General features: G+C 35.4%; 1 protein-coding gene across 1 annotated transcript in view; it reads left to right on the plus strand.

Annotated features, from left to right (window-relative positions):
- Positions 1 to 1,877: 1,877 nt before the first annotated feature.
- The window catches only part of LOC149776596 (putative ATP-dependent RNA helicase DDX23), a 64,742-nt gene continuing 54,154 nt past the window's right edge, over positions 1,878 to 12,465 (plus strand). Inside the window, exons 1-3 of the mRNA XM_089941079.1 lie at positions 1,878 to 1,980; positions 6,996 to 7,170; positions 11,971 to 12,123. Of these exons, the coding sequence (XP_089797205.1) occupies positions 7,010 to 7,170; positions 11,971 to 12,123 (314 nt within the window). The 5' untranslated portion in view covers positions 1,878 to 1,980; positions 6,996 to 7,009. The remainder of the gene's footprint in view (positions 1,981 to 6,995; positions 7,171 to 11,970; positions 12,124 to 12,465) is intronic.

Raw genomic sequence — 12,465 nt, forward strand, 5'->3', positions numbered from 1 at the left:
TTTAGCCCACGGAGCTCCTGGTAATTTTCCTAACTTGGCGGCACTATCACCTCCTTTTTTTTTTTACTTGACGCTGGCTTTGGTTTTGGCGCTGACTTTGGTTTAGGCGCTGACTTTGGTTTTGGCGCTGACTTTGGCTTTGGCTTTGGTTTTGGTTTTTCACCTGACTGCGTTGACTTACCACTGGAGATAAATTTAAATTTGTTTGTACCGCATCGCTCACACTTGCCCGAAACCGCGGATCTATTATTTGTTATTGTAATGGTTGTTAGATCACTTGTTGGCGTGCGCGCCCTGCATTTCACACAATATAAATCCATATTTATTTTATATTATTCTAATAGAAATCACTGACTTTTCTGCAACAAGAAAACAAGAACCAGTTAAGCATCACGCAGCACTACCAAATTTTGTTCGTATGATTATAATTGGACCATCTGGGAGTGGTAAGACACAGTTGTTACTTAATTTAATAATGCAGTGGATGAAGTGGGACAAGTTGTATTTGGTAGCACCAAGTGTACACGATCATCGATGCTACGAAGTGTTAAAAGATTTTAATGAAAGTGCAGAATCATTAAACGACGGTGATGATGTTGTTGAATTTATAACTGACATTAATGAAACGCCAAGTATTGATGATATTGATGGATTTATTAATAATTTAGTTGTTTACGATGATGTGATGTTGGATAAACAATCAAATCCTGCCAGGATATTTTCCCGAGACAGGCACAAAAACACAGATGTGATTTATGTAACCCAGCGATATACACAAATTCCTAAAGTGATCAGGGATAATTGTAATATTCTTTATGTGTTTAACGGAGTTGATACACACACGTTACGAAATATTCATCAGACTTGGTGCAGTGGCGATATGGATATAAATAAGTTTAGAAATTTATTTAGTCAGGCTCAGTCAACCCCGCACGGATTTATAACAATAAATCTACATGATCCTCGAACACGGTATCGAGTTGGGTTAGATACGATTTTTGGATAATTTTTCGTACATAGACAAAGACCTTAGTTTTCGAAAAGGGACGCAGGAAGCAGCAGGGAGGGCAACGACAACAAAGGGCAGCAACGACGGCGACAATTGCGTTTACATAAAGCGTCATCGCGGTTTTAAAAAGGGGTTATTTCGGCATTTGGAACCTTCTAAAAGTTGTACGATTCGCCCTCCCTGCTGCTGCGCAATATGTCAGTTTTTGTACTCTCTCTCTGTCTGATATATATATATATATATATATATATATATATATACACACACACACACACACACACACACACACACACACACACATAGGCGATGGGCATTTACCCGCAGACTTGGGTTTCGAATCTCCATAGAGTACGAATTAAAAATTCTCTAACCTGTATGATAGTATTATTTGTATTAAAACATTAGTTCTGCCTACTATTATCAAGCATTCTTCTATAGGAATCCAGGGATAGCACTTTCCATTCTGTCTGGTGTATATTTATAATTCTCTCTCTCTCTCAATGTATGTATGTATGTATGTATGTATGTATGTATGTATGTATGTAACGAAGTATGATAATTTTCTTTTAAAGAATATCAATATAGTAATGTTTCTGAAAAATTGTTAAAATTTTTCCTAAAACCTATTGCATTTTAGAACCTAAAAAACAATGTCAAAAACATTATGTCCATCTAAAATTATATATATCGTACATAGTATCTACTTGTTGTTGGAAGAAAAAGAACTTGATGCAGCAATCGCTAAGTTGGGCCGAATTTGTCTTTCAAGCTGGGATGAATTGTCTTAATTTCGGCCCAAGTCGGACCGAATTGTCCTGGGCCGAATTGTCAATAAGCCATATTTCCTCTCTGCAGCGTGTGCGTATTTTTTCTTGTGCCTAATTTAGTGTAACCCAAAACGATTGCTACACTTCCGGTAGTTAGAAGCAAAACAGTTTACAACGAATTCTGAACGTATTTTGCATTACAAGGTATTCATTTGTGTCGGCACTTAAGATGATTGTTTTTCTACACCACATGTCAGTTTTCTTTTCTCAATGAGAATTATGATCAGATGGATAAATACAGAGTTTTTATTAAACCGATTGGAATTTGTAATATTGAAGTTCTGGAGAACTCGAAATTCGGCAACGTTGCCGCAATCATGAAAAATTTCCCACTTTGTCCAGGAATGAAAACCTGGTCCTTAAATACCATTATTTTGTTGCATAAATATTTGTGACTAACACCTTTTAAACCTTCTTTGTTTCTTAAAAATCTATTTATATTTAAAGCCTAAACAAAATAATTCTCCGCCTTTTTTTCTGGTGGTGGAAACCAACGGTGCTTGTCACTATTTGTGATGGAGTTTTCCGCCCAAATAGTGTCAGACTATCGGCCTCTTGCTGGTAATGAATACATTTATTTCGATTGTCCTTCGTATGCGGATATCAAAATAAAATCTCCCTTCTTTTGACTTTTGGCATTTGATCAATCAAAACAGTTTTTTAGTATTAATCTCTCTCATAACAGAACACCTGTGTATGCATTGGTTATTGACCTGAAATTTTAAATTATTGATGCATGCAGCATCACTCCAAGGTAATGGTACGGTTTAATTAGGGTTCTCTCCCAAGCTGTAGTTCCTAGTGATATATCCCTCGCTACACGGTCTTCTCATTTTACTCACACCTTGGGGTGATGCTACCTTCCAAACAGGCATCAGGAAGTAAAAATTTTAGGTCAACAGAGAGATAGCTGGGTGCTAATTTTACATTCTTTTTGATGGCGTTGTGTTGATTTTACTGAATTACCTGTAAGGATTTTAAATCAAAAAGTATAATGTGTTAAACCTACACATCTGGCAGTGAAAGTGACTAAAATATAACTGTCTGGTAAGCTCCTTCAGGGCAAAAACAAAACCAGCATGAAAATTCCCACACTGGCAATTGGGTCAGTCCTTGTACAAAAGATAATGGCTAGGCAAACAGCTAATCATCTCAATTACATATCCAAGAAGCAGTAAGAAAAAATGTCATTTGAGTGATGGGGCTTGGAATTAGGTGACAGGATGTTATTTTTAAATAATACTATTCAAAGGATAGCAGCAAACATGAACTCCTATTGGCACCAGGGCAACTGATTGGGTATTCCTGTATATGTTGAGTTCAACTGCAGACTGCACAGACCCAGATATGCTGTCATATAATGTACTGGCAGATCTGGACCTATGTAGTTTGTTAGGATTAATCAAAAGAACATCAACCCTGATCTATTGGTGCATTATGTAATGGATGATCATGGTCTGTGATGTTTGCTTTTTGACTCTACATATAAATGAGTATATATGGTAATAAACAAAAGGACAATGTTACTTATGTTTTTAAATTAAATAGAATGAATAAATGCTTATTATTAATCACAGCATTTTGGTCCATGGGTGGTAATGGTTACTGCTAGCTGTTTGTGTCATTGACCAGACTGGTTTTGATGTGGAAATAACTGAGAACCCAGTTGACACCATTATTTGATGACAGTCTTAATAAATATTTGAGTGCTTTTCAAAAGGCCATAGATGCCAGACCATGCTTTTGCATGTACTCAAGGACTGGAAGATGGTTATTGACAACAAACATCATGTAACCAGAGGTCAAGCTAGACTTAATTTTTATATGTGTGTGTGTGTGTGTTCTTTCCTTATTTTAGTTTGAATTATGTTCTCTATTACTCAGTATGCATTTAATATTAGTTTTAAGCAATACTTCATTTTCAAGTTAAAATATATGCTTATTGTTGACACATTTTGTCTGTGTATAAATATTATTAAATTCATACCCATTGTATTCATATGTGTATGTTTGTAGTGAGATACATGCATTGTATTTTGGTCATGTGACTTTAAAAGAGCACAGCATAAATTATACATGGTAATTAATTTTAACTGAGAGGAGTAAAGAGATTAGAGTCTTGTAATTGCAAGTCAATAAAAATGCTTAAAAAACTACCACTTTATTTTGTTATTAAAGTTTTGGAAAATTTGTATCAAACTGTAGTCAAAAAGGTTTTGAAACTGCTCTGAAACATCCCCTATAACATGTACATAAGAACAAATGCAACTTCATACAATATTGCTTGTCATAATTTCATTGATGCTGATGAAACATTATTGTAACTATTCATAGACAAGACACTAAAGCATTAAAATTGATATATATGACTGAACTAGATCCTTCTTTCCAAATCTTGGCCTACATCAGTAAAACTTGAAGGCTGACCACTACACACTTGCTTCCCCCCCTCAAAAAAAATAATTCTTCAGGTGACTTTATTTTCAACCAAATCAGCACGACCAAGAACATATATTGTGCCATGTGAGTGCATCTACTTTTTAGAAAGAGAGATTTTCTTAATATAACCACTCACTTTCATGCTTTGTTACAATAGTCCATTGATAAGACTGCAAATTTATGGTTTTGTTATTTGCCTATATACTTGCAGTAACATCATGCATAGGTTAAATAGTATTTGTTTCATTATCTTTTCACAGAAATGAATAATGTCAGAAAACAACCTTGACTTTGCAATGTTTTTCAGATTCCACAACATAGCATTGTCTCATGTGTTTCTGACTTCCATGATTAAACATTTAGTCTAAATCTTCTGTGACATATTTAGACTTTGCGTTCATTGAATTATATATTTTCTATTATCTATTTGACCAATTATTTATGAAAACATATAGTCTAATGACGTATTTCACAGACACAGTGGTGTCTGCCATTACAGGTTCTCTTACGGGTTCAAACTGATTTTATGAAGAAAATAATGCAAACACTGCAGTTAAAATCTTCATTTTGAAAACATTTAAATTACTATGTGTTCATTACCAATTATGTTCCTAAAAACAAATTACTGTTTACATATTGATGCTTAAATTTCTAAATAGAAGTTGGTATATTTTTATCATCAAATAGTACAGTAGGCCTAACTTGAGGAAATTGAACAGTGGATGAGATCTTGCTCTGGAAAGGGTTAATGATCAGCTGGCTATTGAAGCACATGCCTGTGAATATACAAGAGTTTGTTTGTTGGCGTGATTGCCTTGGTATCAACTCTGCATACATTTTGCCTCAGGCAACAACACAATCTGTCAGACCTTCCTGGACGCATTGAGGGAAAATTCCAGAAATTATGCTTCTTTGTGGACATTTTAAATGGAATTACTATTATGAATACAGTGAAATTGGTTGGCAAGTATGCATGCACTTGAACTATTTACACTATTCAGGTATTGTACACTTAAAATTTCAGTGCCTAGTTCTGTGTAAAAAATTAAATAGTAAATGCGAATTCATTGTTTTATGTATTAATAGGCATCAGTTCAAATTGATAAGTGTCTTTGAGGCCTTTTTGATCATTTCCTCCATAATCTTGTATAGTCAAAAGGTTTCACTTGCAACATTTTATTCATGGGGCCCTAGGTGGCAGTTTGGTTTAAAGTGCTCACCTTTATCCAAAACTGCCATCTCTTGAAATTCTTGTTATCGCTATTATTCACAGTTGGATGGTTGTGTCAACATGGGTTTTTCCAAAAGACTTCTTATGGTGTCTAATTGGTTTTGAATGAAAATGTTGCCAGTCTGATGTCTAATATGACCATCACAGCATCCATCTTGAAAATCTTGTTATTGCTACTCTTCCTTAATGGAAAGTCATACTGACATGGGATTTTCAGCAGAAGGCTTGGTATGGCGGCTTGTTGGTCATAACTGAAAATGGTGCAGATCTGTTGTAAAGTATGGCCACCACGGTGACCATCTTGAAAATCTTGTTCTCACTACTTCTCCAGTGGTCATATCAATAAAGTGTTCTCACCGAAAGCTTATTCTTAATGAAAATGATGCTGATTTGATGTCCCGTATGGCCGCCACATCAGCCATTTTGAAAATATTGTTATTGTTGCTTCTCTTGAATGAACAGTCATATTGACATGAGGGTTTCACCTGAAGATTTCTTATGATGCCTAGTTGGATCTAAATGAAAATGGTGCTGATCTGATACCACATCACTGCCACAGTGGCCATTGTGAAAATCTTACTATTTATATTCATCCTGAATAGAGATGGTCTTAATAACATGGGGCTTTCACTAAAAGATGTCTTGTAATGTCTAGTTGATCTTAAATCAAATTTGATTTGATGTAAGATGGTCATCTTTGAAATCTTGTTATTGCTACTCCTTCTCAATGAAAAACACAGTTGCCTCGATGTTTTCACAACAAGACTTATGATGCCTAGTTGGTTTTGAATGAAAATGGTACCAATCTGACATTCGTGTGCAGCTAACTTGAAGTCTTGTTGTTGCTGAAGAATATGAGTGATGGTTTCAACATTCAGCAATAAAAGGAAGAAGTGGTCTCATCTTGAATTCCTAGGAAAATTTTAGTGAGAGAGTATTAGCCCCATTGATGGACTCAGTTTTTTAAAAATCACAATCTTCAAACAGTAGTACACCTTTTAAAACCATATGATCTCACTGAAAATAGAATGGGGGGGGCAGATTTAAGAGCCCAGTGATAGGCTACTTGGATGTTAGGACAAGAATCTCTTGGCTAAACATAAATGACATAACCAAAATTAGATAATTTAAGATTTACGATTTTCTTTTCCCTTGTCTTTAGACATTAATAATTATTTGCCTTTGTAAAAGATTGCATTGTTATGTTTTACATTAGAAGTTATATCATTTAGTGCCCGCTGGGCACCCATCTTCACTAGTCAAGGGTCATCACTCCACTTTGTTTTATATTGACCCAGTATATATCAATCAAACCAGTGTCAGCTGCTCGACTGTTTGATTGGGAGCAGCTGAAAGAAACTATCTACCAGTACATGGTTTTTTAAGCAATTTGAATCTCTTTTTCTAGTTGACTCCTATTAAAATTGTGATTTTTTTAAAACATTTTTCCCAAAACTTGTGAGGTCACTCAGATTATTTTTCATTGTAGGTAACAGAGTAACAATGCCAGCAGTAAGCCGATCAAGATCTCGTTCTCCCATTAGACAAGAAAAGATGGAGATTGATGGCAATTCAGAACCAAAAAGGGAAATGGAAAAATCAGTAGAAAAGGAAGATGTAGATAAATCTAAATCCAGAGACCCAAGAGAAAAAAAGAAGCACAGGTAAGGAAACACTTGTATGGTTAAGTTGCACATGCCCTGCTCCTTTTTGATCCCATGGATTATATGTTGGCATGTATTTATGTGGAGAAAAGTAGAGAACTTGGATCAGACAAACCTGCTTTAGATAAGTGAACATTTTTAAAGTCAAATAACAAAGTTGTGGATTGAACCCAGACAGCAACGGTGCAGTGTTTACAGCAATGGTACAAAAGATGTCACTGAATTATATTTCTGCAATTTACCTCAAGATTTCTTAGAATGAATATGAAGTTTTTTCTTTGGATTTTAGTACTAAAAGATCTGCCAGGAGTCCTTGTGTTATTTATACATAGCACAGCAAAGGGTCTTTGTATGTTAAACATTTTACGTGAATTGTATTCTTTGTATCTGGGACTAGCATGCAAGGAGTATTAAAAACTCTGTCTAGCTTCCAGATATCAACCACAGGGTTCCTCTGCTATCAGGAAAAAGTCGGGAGAAATGATAAATGTTTTCCCAACCATGAAAAATCCACGAATTTCACAAATATTGATGAAAGTTGGGGAAAACCCAGGAATTTTCTGCCACCATTTGATGCCTGAAACAATCACATGATTAAATCATAACTGAACTGATCTTGAGTGAAATTTATTGAGTTATAACCCAGAACAATGCACTAAATGGAAAACTACCTTCTCATTGGCCAACTGAAAATAAGTTATAAATAAATACAGGACGTCATTTTCTTTTAACCAGTGAGAGGACAGTATTCCATTCAGCTGGATCTTAACTTGAATATTAAGCAGGCGCGATCATGGCCATGTCGAGCACTAGCATGGGAAAATGATTTGGCATTCCTTAAAGGTTTGATATTAAGTCAAACTTTTGATAGGAATACACAGTCGAATGCCTGAGCAAAATATAGGTACCAAATTTATTAAGCTATGCAAGGTGTAGTTTGAAATACCAGCGTTTATTCTTAAATAGGTCATAGGTCATGCGAGCAAGGAGACAAGTGTCCTCCATTGTAGTTATTATTTAGTACTTGTATGACAGGTCAGTTGTAAGCACCGATATGAGCCCCTGTGAACTGCAATGAGAAATTGTTGTTCCTTGTTTTACATATTAAAAATCTATATGAGGCCCTGTATCAGTACAGGTTGGGGGACTGGTTTAACAAATTACAAGAAGACAAGTTGATTTTACAGAAAATTCAGTCCTCATTTATACAGTAGTATATAATTTTTAAGGTCTTTTGTCAAAATTTAAATCAACCCTTTTGAAAATATTTTTTAAATGAAGGACTTTTAACCAGCTCGTCTTAAGGAGATTAGGTTGTTTGAAAAATCTTGTTTGGGATTTTATTGACACATAAAAATTCAGGGTTAAACTCTTTATGTTACAAGACAAGATTCTAATTATTTGTGTTTGTTTTTTTTATATATATTATAAAAGGAAATATTACTTTCTATGAGATGCATATATACATTGCTATAGAATTCTTTAGAATTAAAGGTTTGAAAGGAAACAAAACTCAAGTTATGTTCATTATGTTGTTCCCACTTAGCAACATAACGCAGCAAAATAAAGTTAGAATTTTTATTCTGTACATTGAAATGATTTTACATGCCAATTTATAGGAATATAATCAAACTTTTTTCAAGTGATACATTTTGTGGTTTTGTACATGATCATCTTTTCTGACTTCAATATTTTTGGAGAGCCTTGAAAGAGAAACAGCTTTAGAATTAGAAAATGCATTTTTATAATCTAAAATGTTCATTAATTCCATTTATTTAAGATCTTATGTGAACCTTGAAAAAAGTAATTTCATCCTGGAAATGACCTGGAAATTTATCTTCAGAACAACGTGTGACCATGCAACCATTCCAAACTGAAATGCAAATAAAATTGCCAGTAGTTGGTTTAACATCCAAGATCAGAGGAAAATTAGGATTTACTTAGCATTACAGTTTAAGACATTGACCCAGATATGATGGCAGTTGTATGGATTCAGCACATAAAACATTATGGCAAGTATAGTTTGTGGTGGAAGAGCCTTTGAACATCCCCCTACCCATGGGATGCTACCTGGCAGTCTTTCTCACATACCCATGTTGGTCGAGTCAAGGCTCAAACTCATGTGGACAGAGGTCAGATGTGTGTGTGATCTGTAAAGGATGGTGCCTTAGACTACTTAACCCCACCCAAGGGCCTGCCCTGTTAACATGGGGCTTTCACTAAAAGACTTTAAACATTATGGTTTGGTCCTAAATGAAAATGGTTAGGTTTTTACTGAAAGATTTCTTATGATATCTAGTTAGTTCTAAATCAAAATGGTAATTCTCAGATATACAATATGACTGCCACAGTGGCCATTTTAAATATTCCTGAATGAATGGTCATATCAAGATGGAGAAACTGTTTTCACTAGAAGACTTGATGGCATCTAATTGGTCATTAACGAAAATGGTGCTGATTTGACTATGACCATCTCGTAAATATTTTTATTGCTACTTCTCCCAGATAGCTGGTCATATCACCATATGGTAATAGCCAGATGGCTTCTTAAATTGACGGGGCCCCGAGTGGCCAAGTGGTCTAAAGCGCTCTTTGTTACGGATCACTGCCATCTCACCTATGTCTGCGGCGGTTCGAGTCTAAGATTCAGCCAATATGGGCATGTGAGAAAGCTTGCCAGTAGCTTCTCGTGGGTCGGTGGTTCTTTCCGGGGTTTTCCGGGTTCTTCCTCCACCATTAATACTGGCCGCCATGTATAGCCTATCGTGTGCTGAAAAATGGCGTTAAACCCCACAAAAACAACAAAAAAACAAATCTTAAATTGACTTATTGGTCCTAAATTAAATAGTGTCCAGTATAACCATCTTGAAAATAGTATTATCACTATTCCTTTAGAATGGAAAGTAATTTTGACACATAATTAAAAATTATGCAAACTAACTGCTGTGGTGGACATTCAATATGGCCAGCACAGCAGTGAATTTGAAAATCTCAATATTGCTGAAGAATATCAGGAATACTTCCAACACTAAACAGTCAGTAAAAAGAGAAATGGTCTTATCTAGAATTCCTGGACATTCTTTTTGCCTGTCACTCACATTAGATTATTGTGCGATATCTGTAGTGGTTTTGACATCCAATATGGTGGGCCACTTGAAAATATTTTTATTACATTTCCACTCTGATGGTCATATTGAGTTGGTCCTTAATTACAAGGATGCCAGTCTGACATCCAATATGGCCACCATGGTAGCCGTCACGATTATCTTTTCACTATTCATCAAAGGATAGCACATTGAAGCATAGTTTTGGCCAAGATTTAGTACAATATCTAGTATGTCCTAAATGAACCAGGTACAAATTTTACACTCAATATAGGTACCAAAACAGCAATCTTGAAAATGTTCAGACCACATATTCCTTGTTATGTATATTCATTCATTATTGTGCATTTGTTACTCTAACTTGGTGTTTCCCAAAGTTTAGTGCTTGTACCACAGGTGGTATGCAGAAGGGTTTCAGGGGGTACACTGCAGACAGTAAATCACTAGAATTCACACTAAAATAACCCCACTACAGCACTGGGAGAAGGGGTACATTGATATGACCAATGTCCGAAAAGGGGTGCACAAATGTTATAAGTTTGGGAAACACTGCACTAACTGAGAGACCTTTGTAACTATCCGTACAAGTTAACTCGTCATAGTGCATGAAATTGTAAAAGTTTCATCTTGGGTTGATTGGCTTATTTTTGTGTAAGAATATGGTAAACAGATTGACTAAATGGAAATAACAAAAATGTGATTGAGTGACATGCAATTAGGTGAAGTTTAATATATCAGTGTCTTTATTACAGAGCAGGCAATTTTAACGATCTATAGTGTTGTAAACTTTGAAGTCTATCCTTTTATTGTCAACATCGCTTGTAATATTTCAAGACAATTCATCTGTGGAACATACCCCTGAATTTGGGACTTTTTTCAGAATATCTTCCTGATTGAGTTCAACGGTAAGTGGAGCTAATTGTGTTCTGAGGCCTTATTATGATTTCTTCTGAATGGATGGTCATAATGATAATTAATTTTTGCCAATAGACATTTAATGATATCAAGTTGTCTCTAATTGAAAATGGTTATGATCTTACATTCAATATAGCCACCACTGTGACAGTGGCCATTTGAAAATCCTCCTTTTGCTAAAAAGTATCAGAGATAATTTCATCTCTGAGACGTTAAAAAAGAAGAATTGGTCTTATCTTGCATTCCTGATAATTATTCCTTGTCAGTTCCTTTGAGGGAATCTTTGTTAAATAAAGTGTTTAAAAATTCTTTCTCCCCTTGTGGTTTTATCTTGAGTCAATTATTAAATAGTACAGCAATGTGATTAACTAAATATGTACCATAAATAATTACATCCTGACCTTGAAAGTCCGGCATCATATGTGCTAAAAGCCCTCATGTGCAGAGCTTAAGGAAAGAAGTTATATTTGATAAGGTTGTTAAAGAGTTTCAGCTGGCAGCTAGCCATATTGTGATTTATTTTTTGTGTTGAGCCATCAACTTTTGCAGCAGTATAATTATTATTATTATTATTATTATTATTATTATAATTACTATTATTAAATTTTCATGTGGTTACAACCATGCATATCGCAGTTTAACTAGTCACAAAATCTAGTGAGGCTGTTGTGTCAGGAGTAAACAAAATCATTATACTGTATATTGTGTATCATTTATTTCATTTGAAAAGTTGTACTGTGTATTACATTTACATGTTGTTATTACTTTTTTCGTGTTTTAGGCACAGGAGTAGATCTCGCAGCCGTGAAAAGAAGCTCAAAAATCGAAGTCCGGAAAGACCTCATGATAAAAACAAAGAAAGGATGAAACGTAAACATAAAGACAGAAACAAAGACAGTGATAAATCAAAGGAAAGGAAGAGAGACAAAATCGGGTATCTGCATTTTAAGAACCTACCATATATGCTTGCTTATGAATCTAGTCCAGCTGCAAAAAGGACAGATCCTGATCTACCGTACAATACTGCTGTTGTTGTTGTAGGGTTTAACGCCATTTTTCCGCACACGATAGGCTATACATGGCGGCCAGTATTAATGGTGGAGGAAGAACCCGGGAAAACCCCGGAAAGAACCACCGACCCATGAGAAGCTACTGGCAAGCTTTCTCACTTACCCACATTGGCCAAATCCGAGACTCGAACCCACGCAGACAGAGTTGAGATGGCAGTGATCCGTAATGGAGAATGCTTTAGACCACTCTGCCACTCGGGGCCCCC

The sequence above is a fragment of the Sinohyriopsis cumingii genome, chromosome 18 (genome assembly GCF_028554795.1).
Source record: "Sinohyriopsis cumingii isolate HCF-2022 chromosome 18, ASM2855479v2, whole genome shotgun sequence".
Lineage (NCBI taxonomy): Eukaryota > Metazoa > Mollusca > Bivalvia > Unionida > Unionidae > Sinohyriopsis > Sinohyriopsis cumingii.